At 59.7% G+C, this 19691-nt stretch overlaps 11 protein-coding genes across 11 annotated transcripts; 8 read left to right on the forward strand and 3 right to left on the reverse strand.

Annotated features, from left to right (window-relative positions):
* Nucleotides 1-655: 655 nt before the first annotated feature.
* On the reverse strand, nt 656-2263 carry OSTLU_17955 (predicted protein; the record flags this gene model as incomplete). Its single annotated transcript, XM_001421327.1, has 1 exon — nt 656-2263. The coding sequence occupies one exon, from the start codon at nt 2261-2263 to the stop codon at nt 656-658; it is 1608 nt and encodes a 535-aa protein (XP_001421364.1).
* Nucleotides 2264-2748: 485 nt separating this feature from the next.
* OSTLU_17956 (predicted protein) lies at nt 2749-4392 on the forward strand (the record flags this gene model as incomplete). Its single annotated transcript, XM_001421139.1, has 1 exon — nt 2749-4392. The coding sequence occupies one exon, from the start codon at nt 2749-2751 to the stop codon at nt 4390-4392; it is 1644 nt and encodes a 547-aa protein (XP_001421176.1).
* Nucleotides 4393-4498: 106 nt separating this feature from the next.
* OSTLU_27288 (predicted protein) lies at nt 4499-7339 on the forward strand (the record flags this gene model as incomplete). The annotated part of the gene is made up of 1 exon (XM_001421140.1): nt 4499-7339. The coding sequence occupies one exon, from the start codon at nt 4499-4501 to the stop codon at nt 7337-7339; it is 2841 nt and encodes a 946-aa protein (XP_001421177.1).
* Nucleotides 7340-8319: 980 nt separating this feature from the next.
* OSTLU_13229 (predicted protein) lies at nt 8320-9261 on the forward strand (the record flags this gene model as incomplete). Its single annotated transcript, XM_001421141.1, has 2 exons — nt 8320-8815; nt 8843-9261. The coding sequence occupies 2 exons, from the start codon at nt 8320-8322 to the stop codon at nt 9259-9261; spliced, it is 915 nt and encodes a 304-aa protein (XP_001421178.1).
* A 491-nt stretch (nt 9262-9752) lies between these two features.
* OSTLU_27292 (predicted protein) lies at nt 9753-10479 on the forward strand (the record flags this gene model as incomplete). The annotated part of the gene is made up of 2 exons (XM_001421142.1): nt 9753-9784; nt 10059-10479. The coding sequence occupies 2 exons, from the start codon at nt 9753-9755 to the stop codon at nt 10477-10479; spliced, it is 453 nt and encodes a 150-aa protein (XP_001421179.1).
* A 625-nt stretch (nt 10480-11104) lies between these two features.
* On the forward strand, nt 11105-12301 carry OSTLU_27293 (predicted protein; the record flags this gene model as incomplete). Its single annotated transcript, XM_001421143.1, has 1 exon — nt 11105-12301. One exon carries the CDS (start codon nt 11105-11107, stop codon nt 12299-12301), a length of 1197 nt encoding a protein of 398 aa, XP_001421180.1.
* A 1010-nt stretch (nt 12302-13311) lies between these two features.
* Nucleotides 13312-15150, forward strand: OSTLU_43325 (predicted protein; the record flags this gene model as incomplete). The annotated part of the gene is made up of 3 exons (XM_001421144.1): nt 13312-13812; nt 13975-14490; nt 14569-15150. 3 exons carry the CDS (start codon nt 13312-13314, stop codon nt 15148-15150), a joined length of 1599 nt encoding a protein of 532 aa, XP_001421181.1.
* A 10-nt stretch (nt 15151-15160) lies between these two features.
* Nucleotides 15161-15628, reverse strand: OSTLU_43202 (predicted protein; the record flags this gene model as incomplete). The annotated part of the gene is made up of 1 exon (XM_001421328.1): nt 15161-15628. One exon carries the CDS (start codon nt 15626-15628, stop codon nt 15161-15163), a length of 468 nt encoding a protein of 155 aa, XP_001421365.1.
* Nucleotides 15629-16179: 551 nt separating this feature from the next.
* RPL37a (Ribosomal protein L37a, component of cytosolic 80S ribosome and 60S large subunit) lies at nt 16180-16629 on the forward strand (the record flags this gene model as incomplete). Its single annotated transcript, XM_001421145.1, has 2 exons — nt 16180-16204; nt 16376-16629. The coding sequence occupies 2 exons, from the start codon at nt 16180-16182 to the stop codon at nt 16627-16629; spliced, it is 279 nt and encodes a 92-aa protein (XP_001421182.1).
* Nucleotides 16630-16875: 246 nt separating this feature from the next.
* Nucleotides 16876-18366, reverse strand: SDG3508 (predicted protein). Its single transcript, XM_001421329.1, has one exon. It carries the CDS (start codon nt 18052-18054, stop codon nt 16927-16929), a length of 1128 nt encoding a protein of 375 aa, XP_001421366.1. The 5' UTR covers nt 18055-18366; the 3' UTR covers nt 16876-16926.
* A 134-nt stretch (nt 18367-18500) lies between these two features.
* PYR2 (aspartate carbamoyltransferase) lies at nt 18501-19675 on the forward strand. The gene has a single exon (XM_001421146.1). It carries the CDS (start codon nt 18578-18580, stop codon nt 19643-19645), a length of 1068 nt encoding a protein of 355 aa, XP_001421183.1. The 5' UTR covers nt 18501-18577; the 3' UTR covers nt 19646-19675.
* The last annotated feature ends 16 nt before the right edge of the window (nt 19676-19691 follow it).

Genomic DNA, 19691 nt, shown 5'->3' on the forward strand with positions numbered 1-19691 from the left:
CCCTAAACCCTAAACCCTAAACCCTAAACCCTAAACCCTAAACCCTAAACCCTAAACCCTAAACCCTAAACCCTAAACCCTAAACCCTAAACCCTAAACCCTAAACCCTAAACCCTAAACCCTAAAAGTCATCCAAACCCTAGTTTACCCCGCCCTCACTAACGTAGCCCTCAACCCTAAACCAGTATCACACATTTCCAAAAAAACCCAAACCGCGGCCTACACCCGCGTCGACGTAAAGGGCCGGGTCGCCGCCGGCACCCAGAGTTCCGCACACGCGCGCTCGTACACAGATGTAAATGCGTGTTTCCGACACATCCGCAAAATTCCAGCGTCGTCGACCGCCAGTGTAGTGGTTTTGGTGACCCCTTTACTCGCGCAACTTTCAGGGCGCCAAAAGCGCGCAACTGCTAACCCTAGTTTCTTACCCTAGTTTTAGGGAGGCGCGTTCGAGGGGCGACGCGTGCTGGAAGACGACGCGGGGCGACGACGGCGCGGGTTCGTCGTGATATCACGAGATAATTTCGACTCTCTCTTCGATTCGTATTTTTTTTAGATTTTTCCGACTCATCTAATTCTCGCACATCCTCGGTGTACTCGCGGGACGACGACGGCGACGATGGCGGATTCGGCCGAACGCACGAGTACTGGACGCCTACTTTCTGATTGCTCTAAGTTCGTCATGCATTTCACCCAGTCGTTCGGCCTCAGCCGTCAGCTGCTTCACGTCGCCGATCGACAGCGCATCCGCTTCAATTTTAGGAAGCATGACGACGCGTCGCGCCTTGTGAAGCGCCTCGATGGCGTGCTTGAACTCGCCTTCGGGCTTCGGAGGAATCCAGGCGCCACCGGTACGGGTACGTACGGCGAGCGACGCAACATCCTCGGCGAGCGACGCGACGGCACGCCGGACGTCGGATACAAGCGTCTGGTCGGGTGTGTTCAACGCTGTAGGCATCGGCGGGCATCGCGTACGGCATCGCCGCGGGCGGCTGGTTGTACATCCACCATTGCGGCGGCGGCGGGCGTTCCGACGAACTGCGCGGCGTTCGGAGTCCTCGGTGGTTCCGGTGGTTGTGGTGGTTCCGGCGCTTGCTGCGTCAGTGGCCTCGGCACTCGAATGCGCGACTCGCGCCGTTCGTTCGTTCATCGCGGTTGCGTCCGTGAGGTGTTCGTCAACGCTCTTCGCACCTGAAACAGCTGCCTCTTTTCCATCTTTAGCCGAAGGCTTCTTCATTCGCAAAACCGTGACGTCGTAGAGCACAAAGTCTGTTTCAGTCTCGGGCGCGAGGATCAGTCGTCGACAGTCCTTTCGACAACCGATGATACCGCGTGCGAGCGCTTCGGGTAAGCCCGAATCGTCGTCGCCGATTCGTTTCACTTTCAAACCCGCGACGCGCTTCGACGTTTCGTCGAACAACTGCAACGCCAAAAAGTCATACGGCTCGCTCGCCGGCGGTAAACCACCTCGGACGGCTTCATAGTTCAGCTGCACGCTATCACCCTTTTCCAAAGTCGCACCACCGCTTGAAGAAGATTTCTCTGTGCTAATATCTAAGACGATTGCCTCGAGGCTCTCGCGACGCGCGACAAACTGCGCGATGGTGATTTGCGCCGCCACCGCCAGCCAATCGCTCTCGTCACGCGTTAAAGCGCTGAATAAAATCGCGTCGTCGTGATGAATCGTCACGTAATTATCTCTCTGCAGCTCGCACGTCAGACGCGCGTCGATGACTCGTCGTACGAGCGGTCGTTTTTCGACGTCGTAAACGAGCAAACTTCGCTTGCTCGCCGACGCGCAGTCTAAAATAGCCAATCCGGCCGCGCCCACGGCGACGTACTCGCCATCTTTGAATCGGTAGACCTGCGACAACGACGTTCCGAATCGCAAGCGCTCGGCTTCGGTTCCGCTCGCCGACGCCGAGACGGACGAACACTCTCGCGCCGAGTCTGAACGGGCGTCGTCATCCAAGACGACCGCGGAGGACGATGAAGCCTCGCGAACGTCGTCATCCGTATCAATCGCGTCGTGCATGACGTTCGCTTCACCCTCTGCGACAGCATCATCGACGACTCCGCCGATTTCGTCATCATCGAGAACACCATCATCGTGTGCAGCTTCGCCGGCCGTCGTCTCCTCGTGCGCAGCGTCGCTAGCCGTCGTCACCTCGATCGGGACGGCATCGACGTCGACATCCTCGTCGCCGAATAATCGCGATCGACGCTTCGAACGCTCTCGCCCACCAGGGTCGTTCGCGGGCATCTTCGTCCTCGGACGCGCCTCGGACGCGCCCGTCTGTGACGTGAGCGGCCGCAAAACTTGACGCGGGTTCGCCCGTCGACGGCGGCGGGCGACGGTGATCGCGTACACCGGCACCACGGCACCGCGGCACACTCGGCGCCAACGTCGCCGCGCGCGACGCGTTCGCGTCGGCTCGTCAATTACGGCAGTCGAACGATTGGAGTAGTGTCGTCGATTCAAAAGCTTCGTCCAGCGGCATGGCTGGCGATGACGTGGTGGGGACGAGTGACAACGTCGACGTCGAAGCGTTCCAGTCGCGCGATCGCGTGAATTGGGCCGACGACGGTGACGCGGCGAGCTCGTCGGACTCGGACTGGCTCGAACACGACAAAGCCGACGAAAGCTCCCTTGGAATCGATGTGATTCGTCGATTGATGACGGCGAACGAACATGACGAAAACGTGGAATGGGCGCGCGTGAATCAGTCGGCTTCACGGCTCGGCACAATGCGACAACAAGAGATCCTTGCATTGGAACGTGCGACCGCGAAGAAACTGCGTAAACACAGGCGGAGGACGAAAGTCACAAGCAAAAGCAAAGCACGAATCTTATCCTCCGAAACGTCAAGAATGGAGCTTCCTGAATCCACGGTTTTGACGTTGACGTCGGCCAAAGAGTCAGCGAAGAGGATCGTATCAATCAGGGACGATATCGAGGTGGTGATTCACGACGTCCAGACCAGCGGCGGCGTGTACAAATCATCGCATAAAAAAACGTTCGTGCAAATAGCGTGGAAGGAAAAACGAAATGCAACTCGCAAGGTCAAGACACGGAGAATAGAGGGTACAGAGAATCCATCTTGGGACGCGCAAGGGAAGTTCATCTTTCAGAATTGTCGGGCGAATGCGGCTGGCAGCAAATTCGTCATCAAACTAAAGGAAGTGCGCTGGTTTAAAAGAGAAACAGTCGTTGGTTACGCAAAGATTCCGAGTACTTTGGTTCCATTGGATGGGACGAAGTTGAAGCTTCGCATCGCGCTCGTGACGAAAAGGCACAGAGCCAAGGCTGTGCTGAGCATGACAATCGGAAAAGCGACGTTTGAGGAGCCAGCGCTGGGGGAGGGTGGACACTTTCCCGTCGTCACCGGCGCCGAACAAGAACTCGTCTCATTCGAAGGAAACTTTCCCTCCAGGCGCGAAAAATTAGACTTGATGGTTGTTAACGTGATGAGCGCTCGCGGCGTATTCGACGCCGATGGGTTCGGTACGAGCGACGTGTTCATCAGACTCGGTTTCGACACTACGCCCATCGAAGAACGCTACCAAACTACGATTAAGTACCGCACTCGCAATCCTGAGTGGAACGAGCGTTTCTTGTTGCGTGTACCAAGCGTCGATGCAGCTAGGGGCGAACCCAAAGCAATCGTGTTCACGGTGTGGGACAAGGACAGATTCTCGCCGAGCGACTTCCTTGGGGCCGCCGCTATTCCACTCGACCGTGTTTCGACTACTGGCAGCGTCGCGGATTTGGACATGGATTTGAAGGCTAGAATTGCGCCGGACCTCGCGGGTGAGGTGTGCTTCATCCATCCACGCGCACCCGCAGATTTGGGTAAACTTCGAGTCAAGGTTTCGGCGCTCATCAGTGACGCCGCCGAAACAATCGCAAAGACAGTCAATTTAGGAAGGATAGATCCCACTGAAGGCACAAGTCTGGCTACGAGCGTACACGTCGCCGTCATCGCGGCGAGAAAGTTGTTACATGTTGACACCAAAGGGTCCTGCGATGCTTTCGCGTACGTGCGAATGGACAATGCGCCCAAGAATGAATTCTGCAGGACAGATACAATCGCAAACACGCTCCATCCCGTGTGGAACAACGGCATGGGAAAGACCTGTTCTCTCATCGCTCGTCCGGGCTCTGGAGATGTCTTGTTTCAATTGTACGATCGCAACCTGCTTAGCAAAACGCTCATGGGAACTGCGTCGGTGTCGTTGGCGTCTCTGCCTCCAGATGGTTCATGGACACAAATCGCAACTCCAGTTTATGGCCAGGACAAGAATCGAAACACTCTCGTCGGCGGTTCGGACAGTTCCATGGCATGGAACGCTCCAGAGAGAGTGAAGGGTGAAACTCATCGTTCGCCTTAGCGCAACAAGAGAACCTTTCGCGAATGCTCCCAAACCGCCGCCCATATCCGAAATTGATAGATACGTCGTACATCACGAAACCAACAAATACTTGTACGTTCAGGGCATGACATACGAAGGGTTACCGATTCGTCACGGCGCCAAGAGCACAAATATGCAGATCCGCATGTCGCTCAACACGCATAAGGATATAGTCTACGGAAGCGTGCAAAGGGGTGTGATGTCTAACTTTCACTTTGATCCCGAAGTCGCGGTGTTGCCGAAGACGACTCTAAGTCGGACATTGACGATTCAGGTTGTCTCAGAACTGAAGAGTGTGTACGGCTCGCACACGTTTAGAAAGGCCTCGCGGAAAGTATTGAACTTGATGGGACTTGAGAAAAAGAAAGAGGATGATTTGTTCACATTAAACGAGACGAATGGAGACGTAAACGTCAATCAAAGCGATGACGATGAAGACGCAGACATTCAGTACGCGCAGAGTGATGAGATTTTTGTGAAAGGGAGTGCCATCGGTTACGTGCAGATTCCCGTCGAAGACTTGCTCGTCGGAGACTTGGTGCGAAAAAAGTTGAAACTCAAGCCGATGATGATGACAAAGTCCTGGCTCAAGATGAAGGAAGACCAATTGGGCGAAATAGAAGTCATGATTGGCTGCGGTTACTCGAAATTGGCACCGAAGGACTTGGAATTGATCAGCCAAGTCGCAAGACCGACGATCGGGAAGTTCTCATTCAACATCGCCTCCGTCGTTGGCGATCGAACGCCGTATCAACATGTCGCACCGATCATCGACAGCGTGCTCTCCATGACTGATGAAAACGAGAAGTTTGGACGACATGTATACGCGACGGTGATGTGGGATGGTCGCGAAGAGAACATTAAATCTTCGCAAGAACGTTTCAACTTTTCCATAACGGAAATTTCTGGCGAAATCAGGGTACTTTTCAAGTGCCCGGATGCGATCAGTGGTGGCGAGCAGATTCTAGGCGCGATTTCGATTCCAATCTCCAGCGTTCTCAAAGCGCAGGGTAGCTCCATCGATGCTTGGTTTAACATCACGCCTCCAAATCCAGCATTTCTGACGGAAAATGAAATGGCTGACCCGAGTCACGCCATGTGCGTGTACGCGCGTTCGAGTAATAATCCAAACGACTGGCAAGGTTTCGCTCGCATCAGGCTTTCTTTCGTACCAAAGGGTGGTAGCGCGCCGTGGGAGTGGTATCTCAAACAATCACCGATGGGGGTGAAGACGGCGCACATACCGGATACCATCGATGGTGTGCTCTTGAGTCTGCGGCATTTCGTCGAGTCTGTGCTCCTTCCCGCCAAGACGTTTGCAAGGGCGGCGATTTTCTACTCAAAGCCAGAGAGTCGATTGCTCAAGCTTTTATGGTTTGCGTATCATACCACGTGTTGCGCAGTGTTTCAATGTAAAATGGTGAGTACATTCATACTTTTATGGATAGTTCCTGGCTTGTTTTACACTGGTTTCTGCTCAAGCATCGTCGTCAGCGAGATTTGGTCAAACGTGTCTGCGTTTAAAGATGATGACGATGAGCTTGAAGCGTTGCGCGTTGAAGTCAATAAGATGGCTAAGATGCGAAACAAAAAGATTCGCGAATTTAGAGATAAAACTTTGGAAAAGTGGAGATTGAAGAAGTTGCTTAGCCAAGGTCGCGACGTGACCATCTCGAGCGACGCCGTGAACGAAGGTGTAAGACGTCGCAAAGCAAAGCGCGCTCGCTTGGGTGTCGACGACGAACTTCCAGCGGTGGCGACCGTGTTTTTGCCGCGAAATATGATGAACTACGTCATTGCTGTGGTCACGTCGTCGAATCCCGCAGAAATCGTGTTGAGGGCTATCAAAAAAATTGTTTGGAAATTACTCAATGTGATAAAAGGCGCAAGCGTCAAGTTGGTGCGAATTGACAAGGTACTCGCGTCTGGTGGCCCTCGAGTCATGCCAGGTCTGTGTCGGCGCGTGGGTGTAGAGTTGGAAACACTCGCAGATAAGTTTGGCCGACCCACACAGTTGGTTTCGTGGGGAAATACCACTTTGACCATGTATTTCTCGCTACTCACGTGCGCGCTGACGTTAGCGTTCTGTTGCGCTCTCTTTGCGTTGCAGCAATTCTTTGCATTTATCGACCATTACTCTCCTCTGCGCATCTGGCACGTCATCTGGTTCATCGGAATCGCGCCTACTTTACCGTTTTTGAGTGAACAAATGTTGCAAGCAGCGGTAGCGCTCGACACGGGCATGCAGCTCTTCGTCGGTCTGTACGTGCCTGTGCGGCCAATTTCTCTCGTCACCATAAAAGCGATCAAACAGTCGCTCGACATCCAACTCACAGATAACTGTAAAGTTTTGTACGAAACGGTGAAAAAGGAAGTGAATGCGGAAATCACGAACCGAGAGCTTTTGAGACGAAAGCAAGAGGCGGAAAAACTGGGCGCTTCGCAGAGAAATTTCTGCAAGAACAGATCGAATCCGATCGCCTGGCTAGCTTCGGCAATTCAACGCGCGCCGACGGAACGGGACATGATGCACGAAGCACGTATGCGCGCGCTCATGGTTCCTGGGCACGCACACCCACCCGATGTATCGATTTTCCGAGAAAATGTCGACGTGAGACGCGCCTCCGCCTACGCGCTCGGAAAGCTGCTCGCGTTCGCCATCGCCATTCCCATCAGAGCGCTCAACGCGCCCATGGGCGTGATGAAAATGTCTAGCGAGAAACGGTTGGATGCATATGATGCGTGCACGCAACTGTGCGCTCTCAATTGGCTGCGTTACGAGTCCCGAGGCAATCTCCCCTTCGGACACCGCAAAACCGTCGTCACACCGATGGCCGCCGACGGCATTGAACGCTCGCCCGCGGGCGCTCGCATCGTCGACGTCGTCGACGAAGACATGACGAAATCAAGCATCGAATCGACATAATATACTTCTACGATTACAATTCTTGATACATTTCTAGTAATGCGGCAAATAGTACAAACTTGTAACACCACGCACGCACGCACGCACACGCGCGCCGCGAACCACTCATTGCACCTCGTGGTTCCAAGAATACGAGTCGTCTTCGGACGGTGGAAACGGTTCCTCCCACGCGCGCACTGTCGGCTTCATGACGCTCCGTCTTCGTCGTCCCTGCGTGCGCAAGCCCGCAATTTGAGCTTCGATTTGCGCCCGCATCTCCGGCGTTCCCACCGCGTTGTTTTCCTCATAATCGTTCGCGCGCGACGCCCGTGCCTGTTCCCGCTCTCTTCGCAACGCTCGCAACTGTTCGCGCCACTTTGATTTCCACGCCTCAGTCTTGACGTCGTTCAAATTCCCGATAGTGCTCGACGTCAGCATTTCGTACGCCTTTTTCGCCCGCAAAAACGTCATGATTCGTTCATCCTTCTCCTCCTCGCTCGCGTCCACGCACGCGTTGACGACGTCTGGGTGATTCAACTTGGCGCAGCGCTTGTACGCCCGCTTACACGCGTCGCGCGACGCTCCGCGCGCGACGCCCAGTGCGTCGTACGGGGACGACGACGAAATCGACGCGAAGAACGCGTCGGCATCGAACGACGCCCGCGCGTGCGCGGAAACTTGGCGTCGACGACGACGCAGACACGCTCGACGACGCGCGCCCGTCGTCGTCGTCGTCGCCGTCGTCGTCGTCGTCGAGCGCGCGTTGGACATCGCGATCGCGCGAACGACGCGCGCGTCCGTTTCCACGCCGCTCGGGACGCGCGCGTCGGCGCGCACCGACGCGCGATGTGCGGACGCTCGCGCGAGCGTGACGAGCGGACGCTCGCCGCGCCATTCGCCGTCGCATGCGCGTGCGAGCGACTGACGTTGCGCGCACGCGACGGATCGCCGCGCTGAATTTATCGGCGACATTGCGAGCGCGAGCACCGACGCGCGCGCGCATGGGCGCCCACGCGTCGTCGGCATCGGCGTCGGCATCATCGGCGCTCGTCAGCGCGGACTGGCTGGACGCGCACCGCGATGACGTGCAGATCGTCGATGCGTCGTGGCACATGCCGGATTTGAAGCGAAACGGTGCGCGTGAACACGCGCGCACGCGGTTGACGCCGCAGACGGTGTTCTTCGACGTGGACAAGGTGAGCGACGGGCGAAACCCAGCGCCGCACATGCTGCCGAGCGCGAAGGCGTTCGAGGCGGCGTGCGAGACGTTGAAGCTGACGAAAACGAAGCCGATCGTGGTGTACGACACGAATGGAATGTTCTCAGCCGCGCGTGCGTGGTGGATGTTTCGCGCGCACGGATGGGAAAACGTGAAAGTTTTGGACGGAGGGAAACCTGCGTGGGACGCGCGCGCGTACGCGAGCGACGACGCCGAGCGCGCGGAGGAAGACATCGCGGCGCACGTCGATGCGTGCGCGCGCGCGATGCGCGCGCTCGGTGACGATGTGCCGGGTGATTTCAAAGGTACGCGCGCGGAGTTGGTGAAAACGAAAAGAGAAGTCGTCGAAAACATCCAAACTAAATCGTTTCAAGTCGTCGACGCGAGAGGCGCGGCGCGCTTTCGCGGCGAGACGAAGGAGCCGCGCGAGGGCGTGCGTTCGGGGCACATTCCTGGAAGTAAAAATGTGTTCTTCGGCGAACTTTTGAACGAAGACAAAACGTTCAAGCCCGTTGAAGCGCTTCGCCAGGTGTTCGAGACGAGCGGGTTAGATTTGAGCGCCTCGGCGAAACCCATCGTGGCTTCGTGCGGCACCGGCGTCACGGCGGCCATCGTAGCTCTCGGATTACATGAATGCGGCGTCGAGGCCGCGGTGTACGATGGATCTTGGACTGAGTACGGTGCGGACGCGCAGTGTCCACTCGCCACGGGACCGGCGGCGTGAGAACGCGCTCGTTCTCACGTTCTGTGACTCGTTTGCACGTTCGACTCGCTCGGCTTCCAGTCCGCCTTGCGCGGCGGAAAGTTCTTTACGCTGGGTTTATACCTCGACTCCTTCCCACTCGATCGCGCCGCCGGGTGTATGCACCCTACAGTGGTGTGATCGATGTCCCCCTCGCGATCGGTCGACACCGACTGAGCGAAGAAATCGTACCACGCGTGTTCTTGGCCCTGCTTTTTCGCCTCGTCGGGTCCAAACTCGCACTCGTACAAGGAACCGCGTCGTTCGGGTTCGCTCTCGCGCGCGCCGCCGGCGTGAATGCTGTATCCCATCGTTCGATCGATGTATTCGAATCTCTCGCGCCGTGTTGTGTTGTAACGCCTCCAGAAACGCCCGCCTCGATTTCCGCGCCGGCGTTAGTCTCGCCGCCGACGCGACATGTGGATCAGATTTCGAGACGCCGCCGCCACCCACGCGGCACTTTACGACACGACATGGCGACCGAACGCACGTACATCATGATCAAGTGCGTGTGCGAAACGCGACGCGCGCGAGGCGCGATCGTGAACGATCGACGCGCGCGAGACGTCGTGCTTCTCGCGCGGCGACGCGACGCGACGCGACGCGACGCGACGGCGCGATCGAACGACGACGGATGATTGGACGGATGGTTGGATCCATCGGACCGCGCGAAACCCATTCGGCATCGAATCGATGACGAAAGTGCTTCACACGACTGAACCGCGCGCGCGCACGCGGTACAAAGACTGACGGATCACGCGCGTGCGCTCGCGGTGCAGGCCGGATGGCGTCCAACGCGGGTTGGTCGCGGAAATCATCGCGCGCTTCGCTCGCAAAGGGTTCACCTTGCGGGCGTTGAAGATGCAAAACGTGAGCAAGGAACACGCGGAGAAGCACTACGCGGATTTGAGCTCTAAACCGTTCTTCGGTGGGTTGGTTTCTTACATGTGCTCCGGTCCGGTCGTCGCCATGGTGTGGGAAGGCAAGGACGTCGTGAAGACGGGCCGAAAGATTATCGGCGCCACCAACCCGGCGGCGAGCGAACCGGGTACGATTCGCGGCGATTTCTGCATCGAAGTCGGTCGTAACGTCATCCACGGCTCCGATGCCGTTGAAAGCGCGAACCACGAAATCGCTCTTTGGTTCCCGGAGGGCGTGTGCGAGTACGAATCTTGCGCCAAGGCGTGGATCTACGAATAAATGTAGACGCTCGACTCGCGCGTCGTCGAGGCGAACGTCGGGTCCGACCGCCGCGTGAAGACGACGCCATGCGATTAATACTAAATCATCCAAATAACAAATCGTGGTCGTACCGTCGTCCTCGTCCTCGTCACAACTTTGTTTGTGTCTCGCTCGTCACGCTCGTCTCTGCGCGCTCCGCGCGCGTCCGCACTTCGCGCCGCCGCGGGCGCGTCGTCCGTCGATGGACGCCCCTAAACCGATCGCCGCGACGACGCACACCGTCGACGATGAGACCGTCACGCTCGCGCAGCGTCGCCAGGCGCAGAGTTCGTTCCTCGCGCGCGTCGCCGGCGGTGTGTTAGTCCTCACCGTGTTGGTTGGGTGGCGGTTGATGATTGGCCTCAACACGCTCGCCATCGATCCTCGGACGATGAAGATGCGGCAGGACTTTGCGGGGTTGGTGAACGCGCGAGACCTCGCGCGCGAGCGCGCGTCATCGTCGTCTACGCAGGCGATGCGCGCGACGAAACGTCTCGCCGAGAACGCGAGCGCGAGCGCGGCGACCGCGCCGACGAAGAACGCACCGACGAAGAACGCCGCCGAGCCCGGCGACTTCTCGTCGTCGTTGCGTCGACTGCAAGGCATGGAGGAGGACTTGGACTTCATCGGGCGCGCCGGCGTGCCAGACGCAGGACGAAAAAATCCGTGTTGGACGACTGGCGACTCGACGCCGCCGATGTGTTTGCCGTACTTTTACATCCTCGGCGCGTGGCAGAGCGGGACTGAGGAATTAGGCTCAAGACTTCTCGCGGGCGCGCCCACGGTCGGCGTCGTGCGCGCGCCGCATTTTTGGAACGAACACACGAAGACGCTCGAAAATTACGCAAATACTTTCGCGAGCGTCGCGACGATGGAGAGAAACGTCGTCGCGGGCGACGCCTCGCCCGGATACCTCGCGACGTCGTGGAGCGAATCCATACGGTTTCATCGAGCGTACTTGGATCACATGCGAGATTGTTGGGCGGAGTGTCAAACTAAGAGCTCAAAGTTTGAAGACGACGAGAGCGCGAAGGACACGGCGGATGAAGACGCGGCGCGACGAGGGACGTCGCGCGCGTCGCCGCGTAGAAGATGCATCGACGGCGTGGAAGGGGATCCCAAAGCGCCGGGATGCGTAGGAGAGGCGAACGCAAAGGATCCTTACGACGAGAGCGGCGGGCACGGGCTATCGCTTCCGCATCTGATGTCAACGGTGTACGGTTCGTCACCGCCGCGTTTCGTCGTTATCGTACGCGAACCGGGCGCGCGCCTGCATTCGGCGTTTTGGCATTACGAACATTACAAGAAACAATATGGTGCCAACGAAGACGGTTTCGCGGCGTACGCGGAACAGATGATGACGATGTTTCAAAAGTGTCTCGACCGAGGCAATCCGTTGAGAGGATGCGCGAATCGTTTTGAGACGTATTCACCCGAGTTCGAAGCCGTGTTTTACCACGCCGACGCGCTGATCAAATCCATGTACGACGTCTTCCTCGAAACGTGGCTCGATGTTTTCCCGCGCGAGTCCTTCCTCGTCGTCAAGGGCGAAGATTTATGGAGCGACGACGTCAACACGTCAACAGCGGCGATGCGTCGCGTGCTGAAGCACTTGGACCTCGACGCGAGCGACGAAACCGCGCGACGTCTCGCGACGATGAACGCGACGTCGAACGACTGGCGATTCGCGCGAGACGATCCCGAACGCGTCATGCGCGACGACATTCGCACGAAACTGGACGCGTTTTTCGCCCCACGGCTCCAGCGATTGGCGACTCTCGTCGGCGAAGACCTCTATTGAGAACATTGATTTGTATTGTACAACACCCGCGCGCGCTTCGCTCGCCTCGCCTCGCCTCACCGCGTCGGCGTCACCACACCGATCGCTCGCTCCACCCGTCGTCCTCTCGCCGTCGTCGTTCGCTCGCTCCAAAACGCGCCGTCGCGCTCCGGCGCCCCCACGTTCGCCGCGCTCGTCTCGCCGTCGCTCATCGCCCACGCGCTCGCGCTCGCCCCGATCACCAGCGCGCACACCGCCAAAACGCTCGCGCACCGCGCGAACCTTTCCATCGCGCGTCTTCCCGCGCGTTCGCGCGTCTTCTCGATCCCCATCGCGTCGTCGTCGTCGCCGACGTCCCACGCCGCGTCGCACGTCCATCGCGTCGTCGTCGTCGTCGTCGTCGTCGTCGTCGTCGCGCGCTCGCGGTCGCGCGTCGTCGCGGGCTTCGATCGCGTCAGCATCGTCGCGCGCCGCGCGATGCCGCGTCTCGGACGACGACCGACGACGCGTCGTTCGCCCGCTCGACGCGCGCGCGACGACCCGACGACGGACGACGGCGAAAAAGACGAACGGCGGCACGGCGGAACGGCGGAACGGACGGATGGAAACACGGACCCCTGGGGTTTAGTGAGGGTGGTGATTCGACGACGTCGCCCCCGCCGGCGCGTCACTCCGCGCGTGCGATCGACGACGACGATGCGGCGATGGCGCGAGGCGACGACGACGCTCGAACGCGTCGCGTCCGCGTCGGCGCGATGCGCGGCGACGGCGTCGACCTCGCGGGCGACGATCGCGGCGACGACGCGGGCGGCGAGCGCGGCGACGACGCGGGCGACGGCGACGCGGGCGGCGAGGAGCGTCGAGACGACGACGGTGGCGACGCGAGCGATTGCGGGACGCGCGACGAGGGACGCTGCGCGCGGCGGCGGCGACGCGCGGACGACGAGGTCGAAGGCGCTGGGCGGCGGCGGCGGCGGCGGCGCTGGGCGGCGCGGCGTTATTCCACGGGCTGGGCGCGGTGTTTAGAACGAATGCGCGCGAACGACGGCGTCGTCGCGGACGCGGACGCGGCGAACGAACTCGCCGTCGTGGACGCGGCGAGCGAACGCAAGTCGTGGGCGCACGCGGCGAAGACGTGGGCGCGCGCGGCGCAGTTGTGCGTCGTCTTCTCGCCGCTCGCGCTCTTGGCGCCGATTTTACTTCGCGACGGATGGACGTGGGGGAATGAGCTCTGGTACGGGCTCTTGCGTCGAATTCTCGAAGCGTCGGGACCGGCTTTCATCAAGTGGGGTCAGTGGGCGAGCACGAGATACGACGTCTTCCCGGCGGCTTTGTGCCGCGAGCTCGAGCGCTTGCAGGCGGGCGCGCCCGAGCATAGCTGGAAAGAGACGAAGGCAATTTTAGAACGCTCGTACGGCGTCGGAGCCGACGGTAAGCTGAACAAGTTTGAGGAGATCTTCGAGTGGTTCGATGAGAAAGTGCTCGCGAGCGGGTCGGTGGCGCAAATTCACCGCGCTCGGCTCAAGCCGGGCGTCGCAGAGGAGCATCTCACCGCCACCGAATTCGCGTTGCGACTGACGCGTTCGGTCGGAGCCGGGATTGAACTCGTGATGAGTGGACAGATTTCTCGAGCAGCGATGGGTATGCTCGAGGAATGGCGAGACGGCGCCGCGGGCATGGGTCGAGAAGTCGAGCGGCTCGTCAACGGGCGCATTCGTCGCGGCGGGCAAAAACGCGAAGTCGCCGTCAAGGTTCGACACCCGGGCGTGGTTGACGCGCTGACGCGTGATTTCGAAATACTGGTGTGGATGGCCGGTCTTTCAAAAAGCATCAAATGGCTCGAGCCTTTGCAACTCGAAAATACGATTCAACAGTTCGGCGTGCACATGCTTCAGCAAGTCGATTTCAGGCACGAGGCGGACAACTTGGACAAGTTTCGAAAGAGCTTTTTACTCATGCCGGCGATTAGTTTCCCTACGCCGATCCCAGGGTTAGCGACGGAGGAGATTTTGGTGGAGACGTACGAGGAGGGCGTGAGCATTGCCTCTTATTTGCTCTCCCCCGAAGCAGACAAGGAGATGCTCGGAAGCGAGCAAAACAAAACGCTCGCAGGTTTGGGAGTGAAAACGTTGTTCAAGATGCTCATCGATGACAACTTTTTGCACGCAGACTTACACCCGGGTAATATTCTCGTTCGGTTACCTAACGGCGTCGCGCACACGCTTTCGAGCATCGTGCGCGGAAACGCGTCGACGTCCTTGAAGGATCTCGCCGACGTCGACGGCGAGTCGACGTCGACGCTCTCCGACGCGTCGCCAGAAATCATCATTTTAGACACTGGTTTGGCGACGCGGCTGACGCCGTTTCATCAAGCATCGCTCGCGAAGATGTTTCACGCCATCGTTACGTGGGATGGGTCCACGGTCGCCGACTCCATCTTGTCTTTTGCCGACAACGTCAAGGCGAATGTCGATTACACGGATTTCCGAGCCGACATCGCGAAAGCGGTGGACCAATTTTCGTCTACCACGCCGCGTGCTGGCGAGTGTATGGGGGCGATATTTGAAACCGTGCAAAAGTACCATTTGTGTTTAGATCCCAACGTGATGATCGCGGTCGTGACCGTGATGGTGCTGGAGGGCTGGCAGTGGCGGTTGGACCCGACGGTGAACATTCTCGACTACCTCGACGACGTGCTGAAGGCGAGCGCGCGCAAGTACGCGAGACTGGCAATCGCGGATTATGCGCTCAGAGATATGTGGTCACCTTTTAGCGAACCGAACGCGTTCTCCGCGACGGCAGCGGACCCGATGGCGGCTTTAAAAGCTCAAGGCGACGACTACGTCGGCGCCGCGGTGTACGGAATGTAGTTTTGTAGCATCAATTTCTATTCTTCGAATCTAGGACTATAGTCACCGGCCCATCGTTAACGATGTGCACGTCCATCATCGCCCCGAACTCGCCGTCTTCAATCTTGCCAACCTTGTCTTTGTACTCTGAACGCGCTCGAGTCAAAAATCTTTCATACAGCTCCCGCGCCGCCGTTGGCGCCATAGCGCGGTGATAACTAGGCTTGTTCCCTTTCAACTCCGCGTGTAAGGTGAACTGCGATATGAACAAAACATCTCCCTCGATCGCCACGATAGAGCGCGCCCAGGACTTGTCGCCGTCGACATCATCAAAAAGTTTTGTGTTGAAGACTTTTCGCACGATGAACTCCACGTCGTCATCGTCGTCATCGGCCGCGATTCCCACCAGCACGACGGCCCCGCGCGCTATGTCTCGTGTAACTCCGCTCGCGCGCACTCTCACCGATCCGCTCGCGCAGCGTTGGATCACCGCACGCATACTCGTCGCGAAGTAGTGCACTGTGAAGTGTTCTTATGCGCGCTGGAGCGTGCGAAACGTGCGACGATACGGCGAGCGTGCGGAACGCGACGATACGGCGAGCGTGTGGCGTGATCACCATCACCGCGCGCCGTCGCCGAGTGCGCGGCGATGCGCGTCGTCCCGGAGACGCCCGACGCGGACACTTGAGACTAGGCGCACACACGGATCATTTCGCAATCTTGGTCCGTGTGTCGTAGGACTCGCCGCGCGTCTCGACCCTCTCCAGACGCGACCGCACCGTCTTTTCCCGACGCAAAGGTACGCGAGCGACGACGACGACGACGCGCGCGCGCGACGACGACGTCCAAGACTTTGCTGGCGATCGGTATAGACGTCGTCAGAGCGCTCGACGGGCGCGCATCGCGCGCTCGAGGGCGCGCGATCGCGCGAGATCGCGCACAAACCCTCCAGCGCGACCGCGCGCGCGCGTCGATGGAGTCTCGCGAACGCGACACTGACCTCGAGCGGGTTCGTTTGACGCGCGCAGGGTTAGAACACCTTAATTAGACATGGCGAAGCGCACTAAGAAAGTTGGTGCGTCCTCGCGCGAGACGTGACGCGGCGAACGCGGATGCCGCGTGTTTAGGGCTTGCGACGATGACGCTCGCGCGAGCGTCGCCCGCGCGCGACTCGATCGCGATCGTCGTTCGCGGTGCGCGTGTGACGCAAATCACTGACAGAAATGTTTTCTTTCGTCAATCGCAGGCATCGTGGGCAAGTACGGCACGCGTTACGGCGCCTCCCTCCGTAAGGTCGTGAAGAAGCAAGAGGTTTCTCAACACTCGAAGTTCTTCTGCGACTTCTGCGGTAAGTACGGCATGAAGCGTAAGGCTGTCGGCATCTGGAGCTGCAAGGGGTGCAACAAGACCAAGGCGGGTGGTGCTTACAGCCTCAACACCGGCGGTTCGGTGACTGTGCGCTCCACCATTCGTCGTTTGAGAGAGGCGACTGAAAAGTAATGGGCGTTTGGGGCGTCGCGCGCGGCGACGCGGGGGCGTGTGAACACGCGCCTCGCGCGTCTCGCGCGCACGTTTCGCGCTCTCGAAACGCGCGCGTTTGACTACGCGGGTTTCTCATAGCTAGTTCGGTTTGTAATGCGAGCGGCGGTTCGTTTTCAACGCGGCGTTCCTCGCGCGCGGCGCGTCCTCCCCGCGCCTACCGCGGGCTGGGATTGAACGGACGTTGACCCGGTCGAATAGGGGTTCCTAAGCTTCACTATTACTAAGCGCTATGCATTCTAGTAGGTTCTGCGCATCTCACCGTCGCTCGCGCGGTGTGGACACGTGCGCGAGCGAGATTTTCGCAAACGCCGCGCTCGTAGCGACGTCTTCCATCTCGACCCGGCGCGCCTCGGCGAGCTTATACGCGCCCTGCAGGATTCTTTTGATACCCAGACGCCACGTGATGGCGAGCTTCAAGTTTTCGCTTCCGTCTTTCCACCCAAGGAGTGTTTCCTCGTCACTTTTTGCCGTCGTCGGAAAGCTCAACAGCCGCGCGGCGGCGGCGTCTCGAATCGCGGCGAACGCTTCGCGCTCGGCATCGCGACCGAGCGCACCACCTCTGCGCGCGACGTCTCGCATTTCTTTTTCGTTCATTCTCACGGACGAACGCTTTTTCGCGAACGCGATGCGCGCGTCGGCTAAATCGTCCCAATCGAAGCCGCCGACGAAGACTTTCAGGGACGTCGTGGTCTCGGCGCCGTCCACGGGGACGTCCAGGGCGTAGTAATCTTGAGGGTTCTCGTTCGGTCCGAGCGTGAATCCGTAAAACTCGAGAAGTTCCAGGTTGGTGTACTCGCCGTAGCACACGAAAATTTCCTCATCCGCGGCTATCGACCGACGGCCGTCGGGCTGGCGCGCGGCGCGAAACGCAAACGTTTTCGATTCTTCGTCCCACGCCCCGTCTCCCGGTATCGGGTCCGTCGCGACCTCTCTTGACGACGCCGACGTCGTGTTTCCTTCGTTCACGCCGAACGCCGGCGCGCCGAGGACGTCGATCAAGATGGGCGGATCGTGCGGCGCGTAGTTGAACATGTCGCCCATCGGACACAACGCGCCCGCCTCGTGAAACGGCACGGAGACCGCGCGCGAACTCACGGTCGCGCGCGCCCACTCGTATAACGCGAACGCCTCTCGCTCGTCTTCGCCGACGATGTCCACGACCTCTTTCTTCACGTCCTCGAACGCCTTCCGCAACGCCTCGCTCGCGCGCTTCGCCGTCGTCTCGGCGCGCGCGTCCTGCAGCGCCGCTCGCTCCTCCTCCGACCACGTTTGCAGCAGATTATACCGCGCGGGCATCGACGCGACGTACGGCGCGAACGCATCGCTCGCTCCCGCGCATCGGTGTCGCAGCAATTTCAACGCCAGCTCGTCCGTCGGCTTCATCTTTACCCTCGCGTCCTCGCTCGCGTCTCGCGCGTCGCACGCGATCATCGCGTCGCGCGGCGCGACGATCAAGTTTTTCGTCTCCCGCGTCGCGCCGTCGATCGTTTCGCGCGCGAACACGCCTCTCCGCGTCGTCGTCCCCGTCGTCGCGCGCGCCGTCGTCTCGCGCACGCGCAGCGCGTCGTCGTTCCACGACACCCCTCGCGCGCGCGCCCATCGCGCGAGCGCCGCCGTCGCGTCGTCCGTCGTCGTCGTCGTCGTCGGTCGCGCCGTCGCGTCGGTCGCGTCGCCGAGTCGGCCGGTCGCTCGGTCGTCGGCGTCGACGTCTGGTTCGCCGACGGCGCGCGCGATTCGAACTTTTTCGCGACGCGCCAATCCATCCGACGCGGCGCCGTCCAGGGTGCGATTGGATTTGAAATCGTCGCTCGCGACGCGACGCACGTCGACGCGAGTCCGCGGTGACGCGCGCGCGCGCGGTGATCGCGCGCGCGCGATTCGGTGCGCGCGCGCGTCCCGGACCGCCATGGCGCGCGCGTCCGTCGCGCCGGCGCGAGGCGACGTCGCCGCGCGTCGCCGAAGCGCGCGACGCGCGGCTCGAGGACGCGTCGGTGCGTCGCGTCGCGTCGCGCGCGACGCGACGCGCGATGCGACGTACGCGAGCGGGCTGGCGACGCTGGAATCGTGCGTCGAGGCGGAGCAGTTCGATCGAGCGATGATGGAGGAGCTCTTCGACGTGGCGGACGCGATGGAGCGCGTGCGACCGGGCGCGCCGGAGTCGACGATGCTGCAGGGATACCTGATGAGCACGCTGTTTTATGAACCGTCCACGCGCACGCGATTGTCGTTCGAGGCGGCGATGGGACGACTGGGCGGCGGCATCGTCAGCACGGAGAGCGCGGGGGAGTACTCGAGCGCGGCGAAGGGGGAGACGCTCGAGGACACGATGCGAACGGTGGAGGGATACGCGGACATCGTCGTTCTGAGACATTTCACCGCGGGGTCGGCGCGCCGAGCGGCGAACGCGATCGGGAAACCACTCATCAACGCAGGCGACGGACCGGGTCAGCACCCGACGCAAGCTTTGCTCGACGTGTACACGATTCGCAAAGAAATCGGCAGGTTGGACGACTTTAAAATCGCCCTCGTCGGCGATTTGGCCAACGGGCGCACGGTGCGCTCGCTCGCCAGCGCGTTGACGCAATTCAACAACGTCAAGTTTTACTTCGTGGCCCCGGATGTGGTGAAGATGAAGGACGACATAAAGGACTTGTTGACGAGCAAAGGTATCGAGTGGGAGGAGGCGACCGACTTGGCCGCCGTGGCGGCGGATGTGGACGTTTTGTACCAAACGCGAATTCAAAAAGAACGATTCGCGAACCCGGAAGATTACGCCAAAGCGAGCGGAAAATACATCGTCGACCGCACCATCATGGACGCTTTGCCGAAATCGTCCGTCGTCATGCACCCCTTACCTCGCGTCGACGAAATCGTCGTCGACGTCGACGACGATCCGCGCGCCGGATATTTCCGTCAAGCTCAGAACGGTCTCTTCATTCGCATGGCGCTCTTGAAAGTGTTGCTGCGCGTGTAATACTCGCGTTATCGCAACTACGTTTCCTACTATTGTCCTGACATCT

Source organism: Ostreococcus lucimarinus, chromosome 14, assembly GCF_000092065.1.
Source record: "Ostreococcus lucimarinus CCE9901 chromosome 14, complete sequence".
NCBI lineage: Eukaryota > Viridiplantae > Chlorophyta > Mamiellophyceae > Mamiellales > Bathycoccaceae > Ostreococcus > Ostreococcus sp. 'lucimarinus'.

Excerpts from the sequence above, each read along its gene's own strand:
- PYR2 (XM_001421146.1), top strand. The coding sequence starts at position 18,578 with ATGGCGCGCGCGTCCGTCGCGCCGGCGCGAGGCGACGTCGCCGCGCGT.
- SDG3508 (XM_001421329.1), bottom strand. The coding sequence starts at position 18,054 with ATGAAGCCGACGGACGAGCTGGCGTTGAAATTGCTGCGACACCGATGC.